General features: G+C 34.6%; 1 protein-coding gene across 1 annotated transcript; it reads left to right on the top strand.

The window, feature by feature from the left end:
• The first annotated feature begins 10,479 nt into the window (after positions 1-10,479).
• On the top strand, positions 10,480-13,113 carry LOC142544393 (uncharacterized). The gene is given in 6 exon segments (XM_075651449.1): positions 10,480-10,557; positions 10,560-10,791; positions 12,043-12,332; positions 12,469-12,561; positions 12,627-12,698; positions 12,848-13,113. Coding segments are annotated over 6 exon segments (876 nt in total). The 5' UTR covers positions 10,480-10,494; the 3' UTR covers positions 12,974-13,113.
• The last annotated feature ends 222 nt before the right edge of the window (positions 13,114-13,335 follow it).

The raw sequence follows: 13,335 nt of genomic DNA, 5'->3' as shown, positions 1-13,335 counted from the left end.
ATTTTGATTATTAAAATAGTCTACTCCTATAAATTGTGCTTTAAATAGGGTATCCATTTTTCCAGCGATCTCATTAAGAGATTCACCAGCTAGGACTGACTCTTTTGTTTCCAATAAAGTCATGTCCCAAGCAATTTTTACTGATCCCATAAGACTCATTTCTAAAAGTTTAATGAATCCTTCTCTGTTGAGATCAAATGTTCCTGCCGCGATTCTCATAGCAGATGTCCAGTCATCTATGAGATCTTCTCTATTTTTAAAATCTAATACATCAAGGTTAAGCATAACCCCATAAGGATGTATAGGATCCAAAACAATTTTCCCATAGGGTGTTTGGTGCAAGGGAATTTGACTTCTCCTTGTCCTTGTTCCCGCTGGGTTTGATCCTCCACCAGTATGGAAATCGGCTTTAGATTCTCTCATGTTTACATTCTGAGATCCCACACTTTCCCTTGGTGGTTCCTGAGAAGATGACCAGGTTATAGCAGGTGGTTCACCTCATGTTGTGTTCATCTTCAGATCTATAACTTTGAGATTTGCGAAAGATTCCACAAGTTCTTGTAGATCCTCCAAACCAATCCTTTCTAAAGTTGTCATCAGATTAATTTCTTCTCTGAGACAGATTTTATTAGATTGATCATCTTTTCTTCTTCAATCAAAGATTTTGATACCACTCCGGCCTTCCCTTGTTGATGTAACAAAGGTTCAGTACCAAATGATGGTGGTAACCATCCTCCTGAAGTTCTTTTACTAGAACTTGGTTGTTGTTCTATTTTTTGAATTCTTGTTTGAATATCCTTTAATATTCCAAGAATTTCTTCCTGGTTTTCAAGGATTTTATCAACTCGTTGGGGTAAAAAATATAGCATATTGCCATAATTTTGTACTGTTTTCTGGATTTTCCTAAGATCCGAAGAGAGCTTAGAGGAATCTGGTACTATCTTCAGAGACTTATTTGTTTGAATCATAAGTTTACCTGAGATTGCTGTAGCGTCCCTTTCTGCTCCTGATATCTAACAATAGTTAGATGCTCTTGTGTATATTCCAAAATATTGGAATAGTTCTTGTAAATTATTTTTCTCGAACCTAAGTTCGGATTCATAATTTTTTCTAAATTCTCCTCCTCAAACATTTAGTTGTTCTATAATAGTAAATCATGTGTTTGAAATAAATCAACTTAAAGCTCTGATACCATTTTGCGAAGCGCGAGGATCAATTAATAATCAATAGGGAATAAAGGTATTTGTGGCATATATATAAAAAATTTTCTCTCACCAGGGAGTTAAGACAAAAGTCCTTTTGGTCTAGGTACTGAATCATAATTTACCCTTATATGATCAGCTTATGCATATTTTATATATTATATATCAATTATTATTTGATATTTTAAATGTTTTGTTTTACAAAATCATCTCACTGATAAAACAAAATTACCGTGATTTATTGTTCAAAGAGAGCCATTGTTTTAAGAGTATATCTCTTGTGAGACGGTCTCACGAATATTTATCTGTGAGACGGGTCAAATCTACCGATATCCACAATAAAAAATAATACTCTTAGCATAAAAAGTAATATTTTTTCATGTATGACCCAAATAAGAGATCCGTCTCAAAAAATACGACCCGTGAGATCGTCTCACACAAATTTTTGCCTTGTTTTAAATTGAGTGTTACTTCAAAATCTTGGGATAAAACAAAGGAGCAGTGGCAACCAACGCAAAAATCCACAGAATATCAAACAAGATAACAATGATGTTGGCATAAGTATTTACATGCAGGGGCGGAGCCAGGATTCAAAATTACCTGGGGCTGGCTCCGTCCCATGCTGTATTTAATAAAATAAATAATTAACTAAAAAATTTAAAATAAAAAATATGTAAACATTGACTTCATGAAAACATAGAACAAGAGTATTTAATATTTAATACCTTAAAAAACATGGAGTAAAACACTACTGAAGTTGTGCTCTTCGATTCTTCTTAGAATAAAACTCATTAATTATTAAATCGTTATCGAATTTTTCAACCAAATCTCGTTCGATGTAGATTACCATAGAATCTCCGAAAAACTCTGCTTCCATCTTGTTACGAAGAGCTGTTTTAACAAGTTTCATTGCTGAAAATGCTCGTTCCATTGATGTAAAAACGGGGAGAGTTAAAACAAGACGAATCAACCTGTCAATTAAATAAATATATCAGATTCGATAACTAAGTAAACGACGTAGATAAATATATATAAATCATCTGTCAATCAAATCGTAGGTTCCTGACTTATTTGTCTCAAATAATTTTCGTCATAATTCAGAAATGGTTGATAAATTCTGAAATCTTTCATTGCCAGCAACATCAAGCTTATAGTGATGCAAATCTTGTGAATCGAAATCAAGATAATAGAATTTCTCAGCAAGTCGATAGATATGATCAACATTAAGAAGCTTAAACTTTTCTTTAGGTTCCAAAGCACAACTAAGTTTAAGAAGTTCAACTGCCTTATCCTTGAATCTATTATTAAGCTCTTCAATTTGAAAATCTATTTCACCTGTAAATATATCAAATCGATAGTGGTGCTCAACTATGATTGAATCATTATGTTGACAAGAACGGCCTGTACCAGATAATATAACGAGCTTCCATGTGAGGTATTTCAATATCATACTTGACACAAAATTCTTTCACATGACTAAGTAGGAGATCAAATCCTTCTTCTCTCAAAGTACGAAGCAAATTTTTAGTCCTTGAAACATAATCCATTGCACTTAAAATATCTAGATATTTCTCATGCAATGCTCGATAAAGCAGATTTGTTATCCCCATTATCTTATGCATCAAGTGTAATATGAATATGAAATCAAAGACTTCATCGCAATCAATGCACCACTAGCTTCACCACCAATGGAATTATAAGCTCCATCATTCAACATATTTTCTAACACGGTAATCACAGAGCTATACATATCGATCATGCTACAAAGTGAGTCGAAATTAGAATTCCAAAGAGTCTTTCTAGGTCCTAATAAATTTCCGATTTTATTACATCCTCTACATGTATCACGTTCACCAATAGCTACCATATGCGCAACTTCAGTTCTTTAAGCAGAATGTAACTCACCGTGCCGTTTATGAGATGCATTGATGAGATTACAAATGGAATTCAATTTTGAAAAGAATAACCAAATAGATACCTCTTTTTCAGCAGCTTCAGTTAATGCTAGTTGAAGCTGATGAGCAAAACAATGTACATAATATGCACACGAGCACTCTTTCAAGAAAAGAGACTGCAATCCATTCCAAGAACCGCACATATTTCTAGCACCATCATATCCCCGTCCACGCTTGTTGTGGATATGCAAGTCATAACAGCCAAGTGCATCAGATATTTCTTTCTTAAGTGTTGCAGCAGTTGTATCTGTCACGTGTACAATGGCAAAGAATCGCTCTCGTAAAAAGCCTTCAGTATCCACAAATCTTAATACAATAGCCATCTGGTCCTTGTTAGATGCATCTCTCGCTTCATCAACTAAAATGCATAATTTTTCATCACCAATTTCTTTACGAATCTTGGCTCTCACTTGGTTGGAAATGATATTCAAGACATCTTTCTGAATATCTGGTGAAGTATACTTTGCCTTCTTAGGAGCTTTCTCTAAGACGATGTCCTCAATACTCTTATTCATTTTTCCTGTAAAATTTATCATCTCGATAAAATTTCCACGATTATTAGAAGATGGAGATTCATCATGCCCTCTAAATGCACATGCTTGCAAAGTAAGCCATCGAATGCTTTCAATAGTTGCTGTAAGCCGCAATCTGTTCTTCTGTTTTTCTTTTGAAGATTGTGCATTTATCACTTTGTCAATATGACGAGGTATATTCATCAAATTATCAAGTGTAATATGAATATGAAATCAAAATACTTCATCGCAATCAATGCACCACTACCTTCACCACGAATGGAATTAGAAGCTCCATCATTCAACATATTTTCTAACACGGTAATCACAGAGGTATACATATCAATCATGCTACAAAGTGAGTCGAAATTAGAACTCCAACAAGTCTTTCTAGGTCGTAATAAATTTCCAATTTTATTACATCCTCTACATCTATCACGTTCACCAGTAGCTACCATATGCGCAACTTCAATTCTTTGAGCAGAATGTAACTCACCGTGCCGTTTAGGAGATGCATTGACGAGATTACAAATGGAATTCAATTTTGAAAAGAATAACCAAATAGATACCTCTTTTTCAGCGGCTTCAGTTAATGCTAGTTGAAGCCGATGAGCAAAAAAATGTACATAATATGCACACGAGCACTCTTTCAAGAAAAGAGACTGCAATCCATTCCAAGAACCGCATATATTGCTAGCACCATCATATCCCCGTCCACGCATGTTGTTGATATGAAAGTCATAACGGCCAAGTGCAGCAGATATTTCTTTATTAAGTGTTGCAGCAGTTGTATCTGTCACGTGTACAATGGCAAAGAATCGCTCTCGTAAAAAGCCTTCAGTATCCACAAATCTTAATATAATAGACATCTGCTCCTTGTTAGATGCATTTCTCGCTTCATCAACTAAAATGCATAATTTTGCATCCCCAATTTCTTTACGAATCTTGGCTCTCACTTGGTTGGAAATGATATTCAAGACATCTTTCTGAATATCTGGTGAAGTATACTTTGCCTTTTTAGGAGCTTTCTATAAGACGATGTCCTCAATACTTTTATTCATTTTTCCTATAAATTTATCATCTCGATAAAATTTCCATGATTATTAGAAGGTGGAGATTCATCATGCCCTCTAAATGCGCATGCTTGCAAAGTAAGCCATCGAATGCTTTCAATAGTTGTTGTAAGCCGCAATCTGTTCTTCTGTTTTTCTTCTGAAGATTGTGCATTTATCACTTTGTCAATATGACGAGGTATATTCATCAAATTATCAAGTGTAATATGAATATGAAATCAAAATACTTCATCGCAATCAATGCACCACTAGCTTCACCACGAATGGAATTAGAAGCTCCATCATTCAACATATTTTCTAACACGGTAATCACAGAGGTATACATATCAATCATGCCACAAAGTGAGTCGAAATTAGAACTCCAACGAGTCTTTCTAGGTCGTAATAAATTTTCAATTTTATTACATCCTCTACCTTTACCACATTCACCAGTAGCTACCATATGCGCAACTTCAATTCTTTGAGCAGAATGTAACTCACCGTGCCGTTTAGGAGATGCATTGATGAGATTACAAATGGAATTCAATTTTGAAAAAAATAACCAAATGGATACCTCTTTTTCAGCAGCGGCAGTTAATGCTAGTTGAAGCCGATGAGCAAAACAATGTACATAATATGCACACGAGCAATCTTTCAAGAAAAGAGCCTGCAATCCATTCCAAGAAACGCACATATTTCTAGCACCATCATATCCCCGTCCACGCATGTTGTGGATATGCAAGTCATAACAGCCAAGTGCATCAGATATTTCTTTCTTAAGTGTTGCAGCAGTTGTAGCTGTCGCGTGTACAATGGCAAAGAATCGCTCTCGTAAAAAGCCTTCACTATCCACAAATCTTAATACAATAGTCATCTACTCCTTGTTAGATGCATATCTCGCTTCATCAACTAAAATGCATAATTTTACATCCCCAATTTCTTTACGAATCTTGGCTCTCACTTGGTTGGAAATGATATTCAAGACATCTTTCTGAATATCTGGTGAAGTATACTTTGCCTTCTTAGGAGCTTTCTCTAAGACGATGTCCCCAATACTCTTATTCATTTTTCCTATAAAATTTATCATCTCGATAAAATTTCCACGATTATTAGAAGATAAAGATTCATCATGCCCTGTAAATGCGCATGCTTGCAAAGGAAACCATAGAATGCTTTCAGTAGTTGCTGTAAGCCGCAATATGTTCTTCTATTTTTCTTCTGAAGATTGTGCATTTATCACTTTGTCAATGTGACGAGGCATATTTATCAAATTATCAAGATATTCCGCAGCATTGTTATGTGGTGAAGTATTGCATCCTATATGAATAAAAAATGCGCATCTATCACCATTATTAACTCGCTTCCAATATTTGAATCCATAAATTGTAAATGCATGATTACGAGGATGCTTATGTTCAAACAAGAAGCACGGAAACAAAATGCAGCATCTTTCGAAGGAGAGTACTTTAACCAAGTAAATTTTTTGAACCAGTGACTTTGGAATCGTCGATTTTGACTTCCAAATTTGGTCGGTGGATACTCTTTCTTGATTGGTTGATATGGCCCCATCTTGATATAAGCTCCTCTAATTTCATCCATTTGATTAACACGATATTTCCATATCGGAGTACGTAATGCCGGATCAGGTTCAAGAAAACTCACATCAACATCAATTCTAAGAGATTTGTTAAGCTGTTGATCACTGGGATTTGAGTCATCAATATTGGTGGAGAATGGTCCTAACTTGTCGATGTTTGCTCTTTTTGTTTAAAAAATGAGTCGATGGTTTTTCTTTTCTTCATTCTTGAGTTTCTTTTCTCCTTGGTGCCGTCTTCACCATAAAATATCAATTTAGTTCAACTTATTATGGCTAACTGAATCAAATCAATATTACCAGCACTAAATAATTGTTACTTTAATCCAATAAACCTCAAACAATTATAATTATTCCAAAACAATTCCGAAGTTAACATTTGAAATCTTAAGGCATAATATATTTAAATATAAAAATTTTACAGTCTTATAAGTTCGAAAATCCCATTTATACATAATTCTGAATTTTTTAAAAATTCCTACAAAATTCCATAAATTTTCAATTATATTTTCTATAGCATCTAAACATCCAAATAATAAATAATGAACACTAAAAATCGACAATCCCCAATATAAAATCTGGAAATTCGAAATAATGCTCAAAAAAATTCCAAAAAATTATCAATACCATCAATCGGCTTAAATATAGTACCTACAATCAACAATTTAATATATATCAATTATCGAAATTAAAAATACCAAAATACCAAATTTCGAAACACTAAAATCTGAAATTACCTTTAAAATTCGAAATCTAACTAAGAACAATAAGAACGAGCTATAGAAAGTCTAACGCTAAGATTTTCTCATAATTTTCGGCGAAAACGGCGACCGATGGGTGACGGCTGATTTTAAGACGACAAAGAAAGTTCGAAAATTTGGTATTAAAAGAAAGCTTATACCGTGGGATTTCCGAATCTACAATCGATTTTGTAAACTGGCGACCGATGATAAAGTTACGGCCATTTGAAGTAATGAAAATTGTGATAGTTTGAGAGAGAAGAATAGAGATGACGCAGCACACAAGTGAAAGAGAGAGAAAAAATAAATTGGGCATTGGGGCTAATCAACAAAATTTTAAAAATAAAACATATTAATTTTTTTTAAAAAAAATTAAGTGGGGCTGGAGCCCAACCAAGCCCCACATATAGCTCTGTCCATGTCTACATGTGCCGGGAAATCTCAAAATCCGGCGACAGAATAAGCACACGAGAGACACAGGAGAAGGATTCCTACAAAACTGAAAGCTTCTCTGGTATTGCTTCCTCCATTGGAGGACCCATCTGTTCTAGGAACTGTTTTTGACCTGGCCTCTGCATTTACAAGACAGCCCCGATTAAAATATAAATCAGGTTGACTCGGAGAAGAAGATGATGAAGTACTCGATTTTATATACCTGATGGAATATCTGGCTCCACTGGTGAGGTTGGGCTCTCGGGGATATCTTCGGCATGAGATTTGGGGGAAATGTGGACTTTCTGGGGTTGCTGCAGAACTGGCCCGTTATTAGAAGCTGTTTCATGATCAAGTTGGAGGTGGTCACATGCATGATCGTCGAACGAAAACTGAAATGCCAATTGTCAGTTTGGACTATCAGTGTGAGTAATGTGCGTGTATATCTTACCATCACACTAGCTCATAGGCGGCGTTTCCATGGACCGCGTTGCAAGAACGGGGTAATTTTTAATTTTTAATGCATACTCATGCAAACAACATAAATAAAGATCTTGAATATACTAGAATAAAATAAGGTCATACATATTACGTTGACCATGAAACACTTTTTAGTTACTGTATATTTTAAACTCGTTCATAGTCGATTCAGTCGTCTAAAATAAAGATAAATGTCGCTCGAGTTTGTTATTATCATCTGTGATGTTATATGCCATATTTCAATGGTATGAGCATGAAGATGTCTAGTAATACGGATGGATGCTCATATGATGAGTCAATGAACAACCCTCCCTCAAACTTCTCAAGTGGTTATATTTTATCGAACGAATTTACGGTTATGGTTGTACACTATTAGTTCTTTGACAGGGGACAACATTTTGGGCTCCTTAATTCCTAATCGTTGTTATAATGTAATTTGATTAGAATTAACTAATTATATTAGAAAACGAATAAAAAATTTCTTTACAATGATCCCAAAATGTGCCAATTATGATTATAATATTAAAAATAGTATATAATAAAGTCTCATCTGAACACATCACAATATAAAATAAGTATACACGTGACTGAAATCAACTACATACAAACAACTCATATCTGCAGGACATGCCCTGATATATAGATACATATATACACTGGGATAAACTACTCAACCTCAACTTGGAATTGACTCCCTCCAGAAGTATCTTTTTCAGTCTCCCGATAACCTGGATTACCTACAATTGTCCACACACAAAGACAACAACAATCCATTGTGGGTGAACAAATGCTCTGTATAGAACAGTCATAATAGATACAACATATATCTATAAAATGATATATGATATGCAATACATGTATGTCGTGGAGATATCAGGTCAAATGTTCATCCACTGTGCATGTATCAGAATCAATCGGATCGTTATCAAATCAATACTCGAGCAGTCGTACTAGCATCAGTTAAGTATAAGGGAATATCTGTATGATAGAATCAATAAAGCGCCATCAAATCCAAATTCTCAACCAGTAAATCACAAGGACCACCAATAACTATGTTTTTACAGGTTATATAGTGCCAAACATAGTATTGTGCTCAAAACTTCAGAATCAATCTCAAATTCCAATGATATCATTATATCCAAGGATCATAGCTCAACGTGTATGTCATGTATCGATGTATGTATAAAAAAAATGATGTGTGTTAACAAATAGATTGATTAAACATATTGAATTGGCTTGAATAATTGAAGTTTAATAACAATAGCATATTTAAATGTATCAAATCTGTTTTACGCTATCCAGTTTAATATTTACATTATCAGGATAATTATATTGTTTTATATATTCGAATAACTCTTTATTATACAATCAATAATATACATCTATTCATTTATAATCAAAATTTCAAGTTCTATAATTTTTTTGAAACATTAAAAATTCATATATAATGGAAATCGTAATATAATACAATTCTGACTTTTAGAGTTAGTTTTTTGTCGGCTATTCTATTGCATATATTGATTTCGAATTCATATACACGTTATTACATCAATTCAATAAATAAAGGAGTCGAATTCAAGAGAAAATTACATCAAAAGAACGCTCTCAACACCAAATTTCGAATATATAAGTTATTTTGAGCTTCGACAACGTTTCAATATAGTTTTGGTTTATAACGCTTAAATTCTTTTTGTTCTTCGCAGATGGAGAGGAAAAAAGAAATGAAAATAATGGCCAAAACAATGCTTATCAACCTTAACTCTCATGTTGCTAAAGAAGTGCACGGGTTAGCTATTTTGGAAGCACTGTCACGCCTATTGCTGTCCGGAAGGTGTTTGATAGAGTTTGGCACGCATGCGGATGTCTTCACTGCGCGAGTATATGCCTTGTTCTATCAAAATTTTTCACTTCGAATTAAAAAAGGTCAATAACATTAAAGTTGGAGATCCATGTCTTCGCTTTCATTTGAAGTTGGCCTCATTCAATTTGAGTATTGGACACGAAATTTATGCTCATTCTTATAAAATGTGTTAGTGTATAAACTTCAATACATATTACACGCTGCGAGGTAATTTTGCTCATATTTTAGAATGGATTTGGATAAATCCCAAAACCTAAAAGTTTTAAACCTATGTATTAGATTTCTAATGAAATTAGTTTCATCTCATCTGAAATAATACTCAAATTATCACTAGTAGAAAAATCGGATTTTACTTCGACATGCGTTACTTCGGCAATAATAAATTACGAAGTAATACATTACCAATAACTTCAGTAATAACAAAAGCGAAGTAAAATAATATATTTTATTTCGGATGTTTAAAAACACGGGCTTCACTGTATTTTTTTATTACATTTTACTTCGTCATATCAATGTTGATGAAGTAAAAAAATAAGAAAAATAAGTTCATACTGAAGTAAAAAGATGAACCGATAAGTTTAATTAAAAATATGTCCACGCACACTAATCACTATCTATTCCTCTCCGTTGGCCGTCTAGGATTTTTGCTCCTCCGTGTCTACTCAAATGGCGGATGATGTGCACTATTCGTCAGCGGGTGGAGAATCGAAGAAGCGCAAGTACAAGATCACCAGACTTCGAGTTCACCCGCACCGCGTAGAGCTACGGGGTTTTCGTTAGGCCCGGACTCATCCGCCCCCCCTACATCTTATAACAGCGTTCCGCCTCCTATGAGCGAGATCGAGTTAGCGAAACAGAAGGCTCAAGAAATCGCCGCTAGGCTTTTGAATAACGTGGATCCGATGAAAAGAGCGAGAGTTGAAAACGGAGCTGGGGGTGGGGGATTTGATTCAACTGATGCTGGTGACGGTTTTCTCTTTAACTAGTTTTTACGTTTTCGTTTTCGTTTTCGGATTACGTGAAATCCAGAGAAAGAGTCCAGTCTTTTTTCTTTAACCTTTGTGGGATTCTTTGTTTTTTGAGCATTCGTCGATTTCTGCAGATATGGAACTGAAAATTTGCTCAAAATTATATACATTTTTTTTACCGAGGTTTATTCTTAAGAAACCTTCATTGGGTCATGTGCTTCAATAGAATTTGAATTAATCCAGTCGAACGATGAAAAATTCTTGAAATTGTCGAGGTTAATTAACCATGCTTTTGCAAATACGAATAAATAAATAGTGACATGGTCCTACTTTAAATTTACCATACCCCAAAGGGCCCCGACTCACATGGTATTTCTCCCCAAGATTTACACCCAAAACTCAATGTTCTCTCTTTTTAAATTTTGGATTGAAGTCCACCAAATTTGACAGCACTCATTCAATATTTTGTAATATTCTCAAGTAAAATACAGTCTGTCTAATTTATAGCGCCCTTCGTTGAATTTTTAGTAGAAATAGGTTGAATGTTTTAAAGAAGTCCAATTATATATATATATACACACACACACAAAACACACAAAGTTATGGTTTATTGTAATAAAAATTGAGAAAATGTTGACTTTAAAAAAAATTGCCAGCTTTGTAATGAAGAGGTACAGCTACTTGTGGTGTTGTCTTTAATAGGCTTCATGAAAATCTTGCCTCCGATTAAGGGAAAATAGCTTTAGTGTTGTGTAATAATGGCAAGCTGAACAACAAAGAACAGCTTTTGGGATTGTTTGTTAATAGTTAGTGTTTGATATTTTTTTAGAATGCTTCTGTTCATTAGTTTTTTCAAATTAATTTTCCGTCCTTTTTTTAATTATTTTCTTATTATTTTACAAATACGATTATTTTAAAAATATGATTAATACGAGCTTCGTGCTCGGATTACGTGGTGATCTTCTATTCTTGTGCTTAATAAACTCGAGTTTAATGTATCGATGAGTTTATACTTAACTGTTCAATCTCGTATTGCTTTGGTATGAGCTTACTTTTCTTGGTCTCCGAGAATATAGTTTTTACCGGGCTTGGATCTTTTGCTACTTGGTTTATAATTTATGCATTGATTAATATTACTTTTAGTCTTACTTTAGTTTATACGTATATGTTCAAGTATGCATGCGATGCCATACGTGAGTATCAGATTACAGGGCTTGCACCCTGATGTCATTTAGTTTGAATGTAGGTTTTGTTCAGAAGCCTATGGGCATGGGTCTGAGTGGTCCACCAACAGGTGCATCCTATGGTTATCCAGGTCCAAGCAAGAAAATTGAGATACCAAATGGAAGGGTAGGTGTGATTATTGGAAAAGGCGGGGAGACCATTAAATACATTCAGCTTCAGTCTGGTGCCAAGATTCAGGTGACCAGAGACATGGATGCCGATCCAAATTCTGTTTCAAGAGGTGTTGAGCTCATGGGTACTCCTGACCAGGTAGCCAAGGCTGAGCAGTTGATTAATGATGTTCTTTCTGAGGTTCGTGTAGTTCAAAACAATTCGGCTGCCAATTTTTGGATCAAACTGATGAAATATTTTTATTTTTACTAAGCTATCATTTGTTTTGCTTAATATTCTCTTGCCACATCACTCTGGCTGACATTTGCTTGAACAGGCTGAAGCAGGTGGTTCTGGTGTTGTTTCTCGAAGAATGACTGGGCAACAATCAGGAACTGATCCATACGTGTTTATGGTTCCCAACAACAAGGTAACGATGATGCTTGTTTTTATGTTATTTTTACTCATTTAATTAGGGTCAATGGCAATTTTTAGGTGGGTCTTGTTATTGGCAAAGGAGGTGAAACCATTAAGAACATGCAAGCAAGGACGGGCGCTCGCATTCAGGTTGGTTTTCCTTTCGGTTTATAATGCTATTATGTGGTTTGAATACCTGATAGAGCTGCTACTTCTGGTTTTCTGAAAATCCTGATATTGTATCTGTGTTTTGATTTTTTTCTGGTGCCGTGAGTGTTGCCTGTTACCAAATATTTCAGGTTATGCCTCTCCACTTGCCACCTGGTGATACATCCAAAGAAAGGACCGTACATATTGATGGCACTAGTGAACAGATCGAGGCTGCTAAACAATTGGTTAATGAAGTAATCAGCGAGGTTTGTTAAATGGTTACATATGACTACACTTATCTTTTATGCTTTATGTTCACTGTCATTTAAACTTGACAAGTTATTAACATGATATTAATTTATCTGTTTATTCTTAGTGATGTATCATAGCTTGTGTTAGTTTCCTCATATGAAGTTTTAACTTGTTAAATTTGTTTCACCCTTTAATTTTTTTGAAGTGTTAACAATGTATTATGCAACTGTGTATGTTTGTTTGTGTGCCTTCCCTATTTGCCACTTGTACATGTAGAGGATTGAATTTCTAGAAAGTTGCTTTTCGAGATTTTGAACTTTACATCATAATAACGAGTTTTGTACCTTCATCACATATGTGATTTTTGATCGTCGATTGAGATTAT

Source organism: Primulina tabacum, chromosome 1 (assembly GCF_025594145.1).
Source record: "Primulina tabacum isolate GXHZ01 chromosome 1, ASM2559414v2, whole genome shotgun sequence".
Lineage (NCBI taxonomy): Eukaryota > Viridiplantae > Streptophyta > Magnoliopsida > Lamiales > Gesneriaceae > Primulina > Primulina tabacum.
This window is presented reverse-complemented; position numbering and strand designations above follow the sequence as displayed.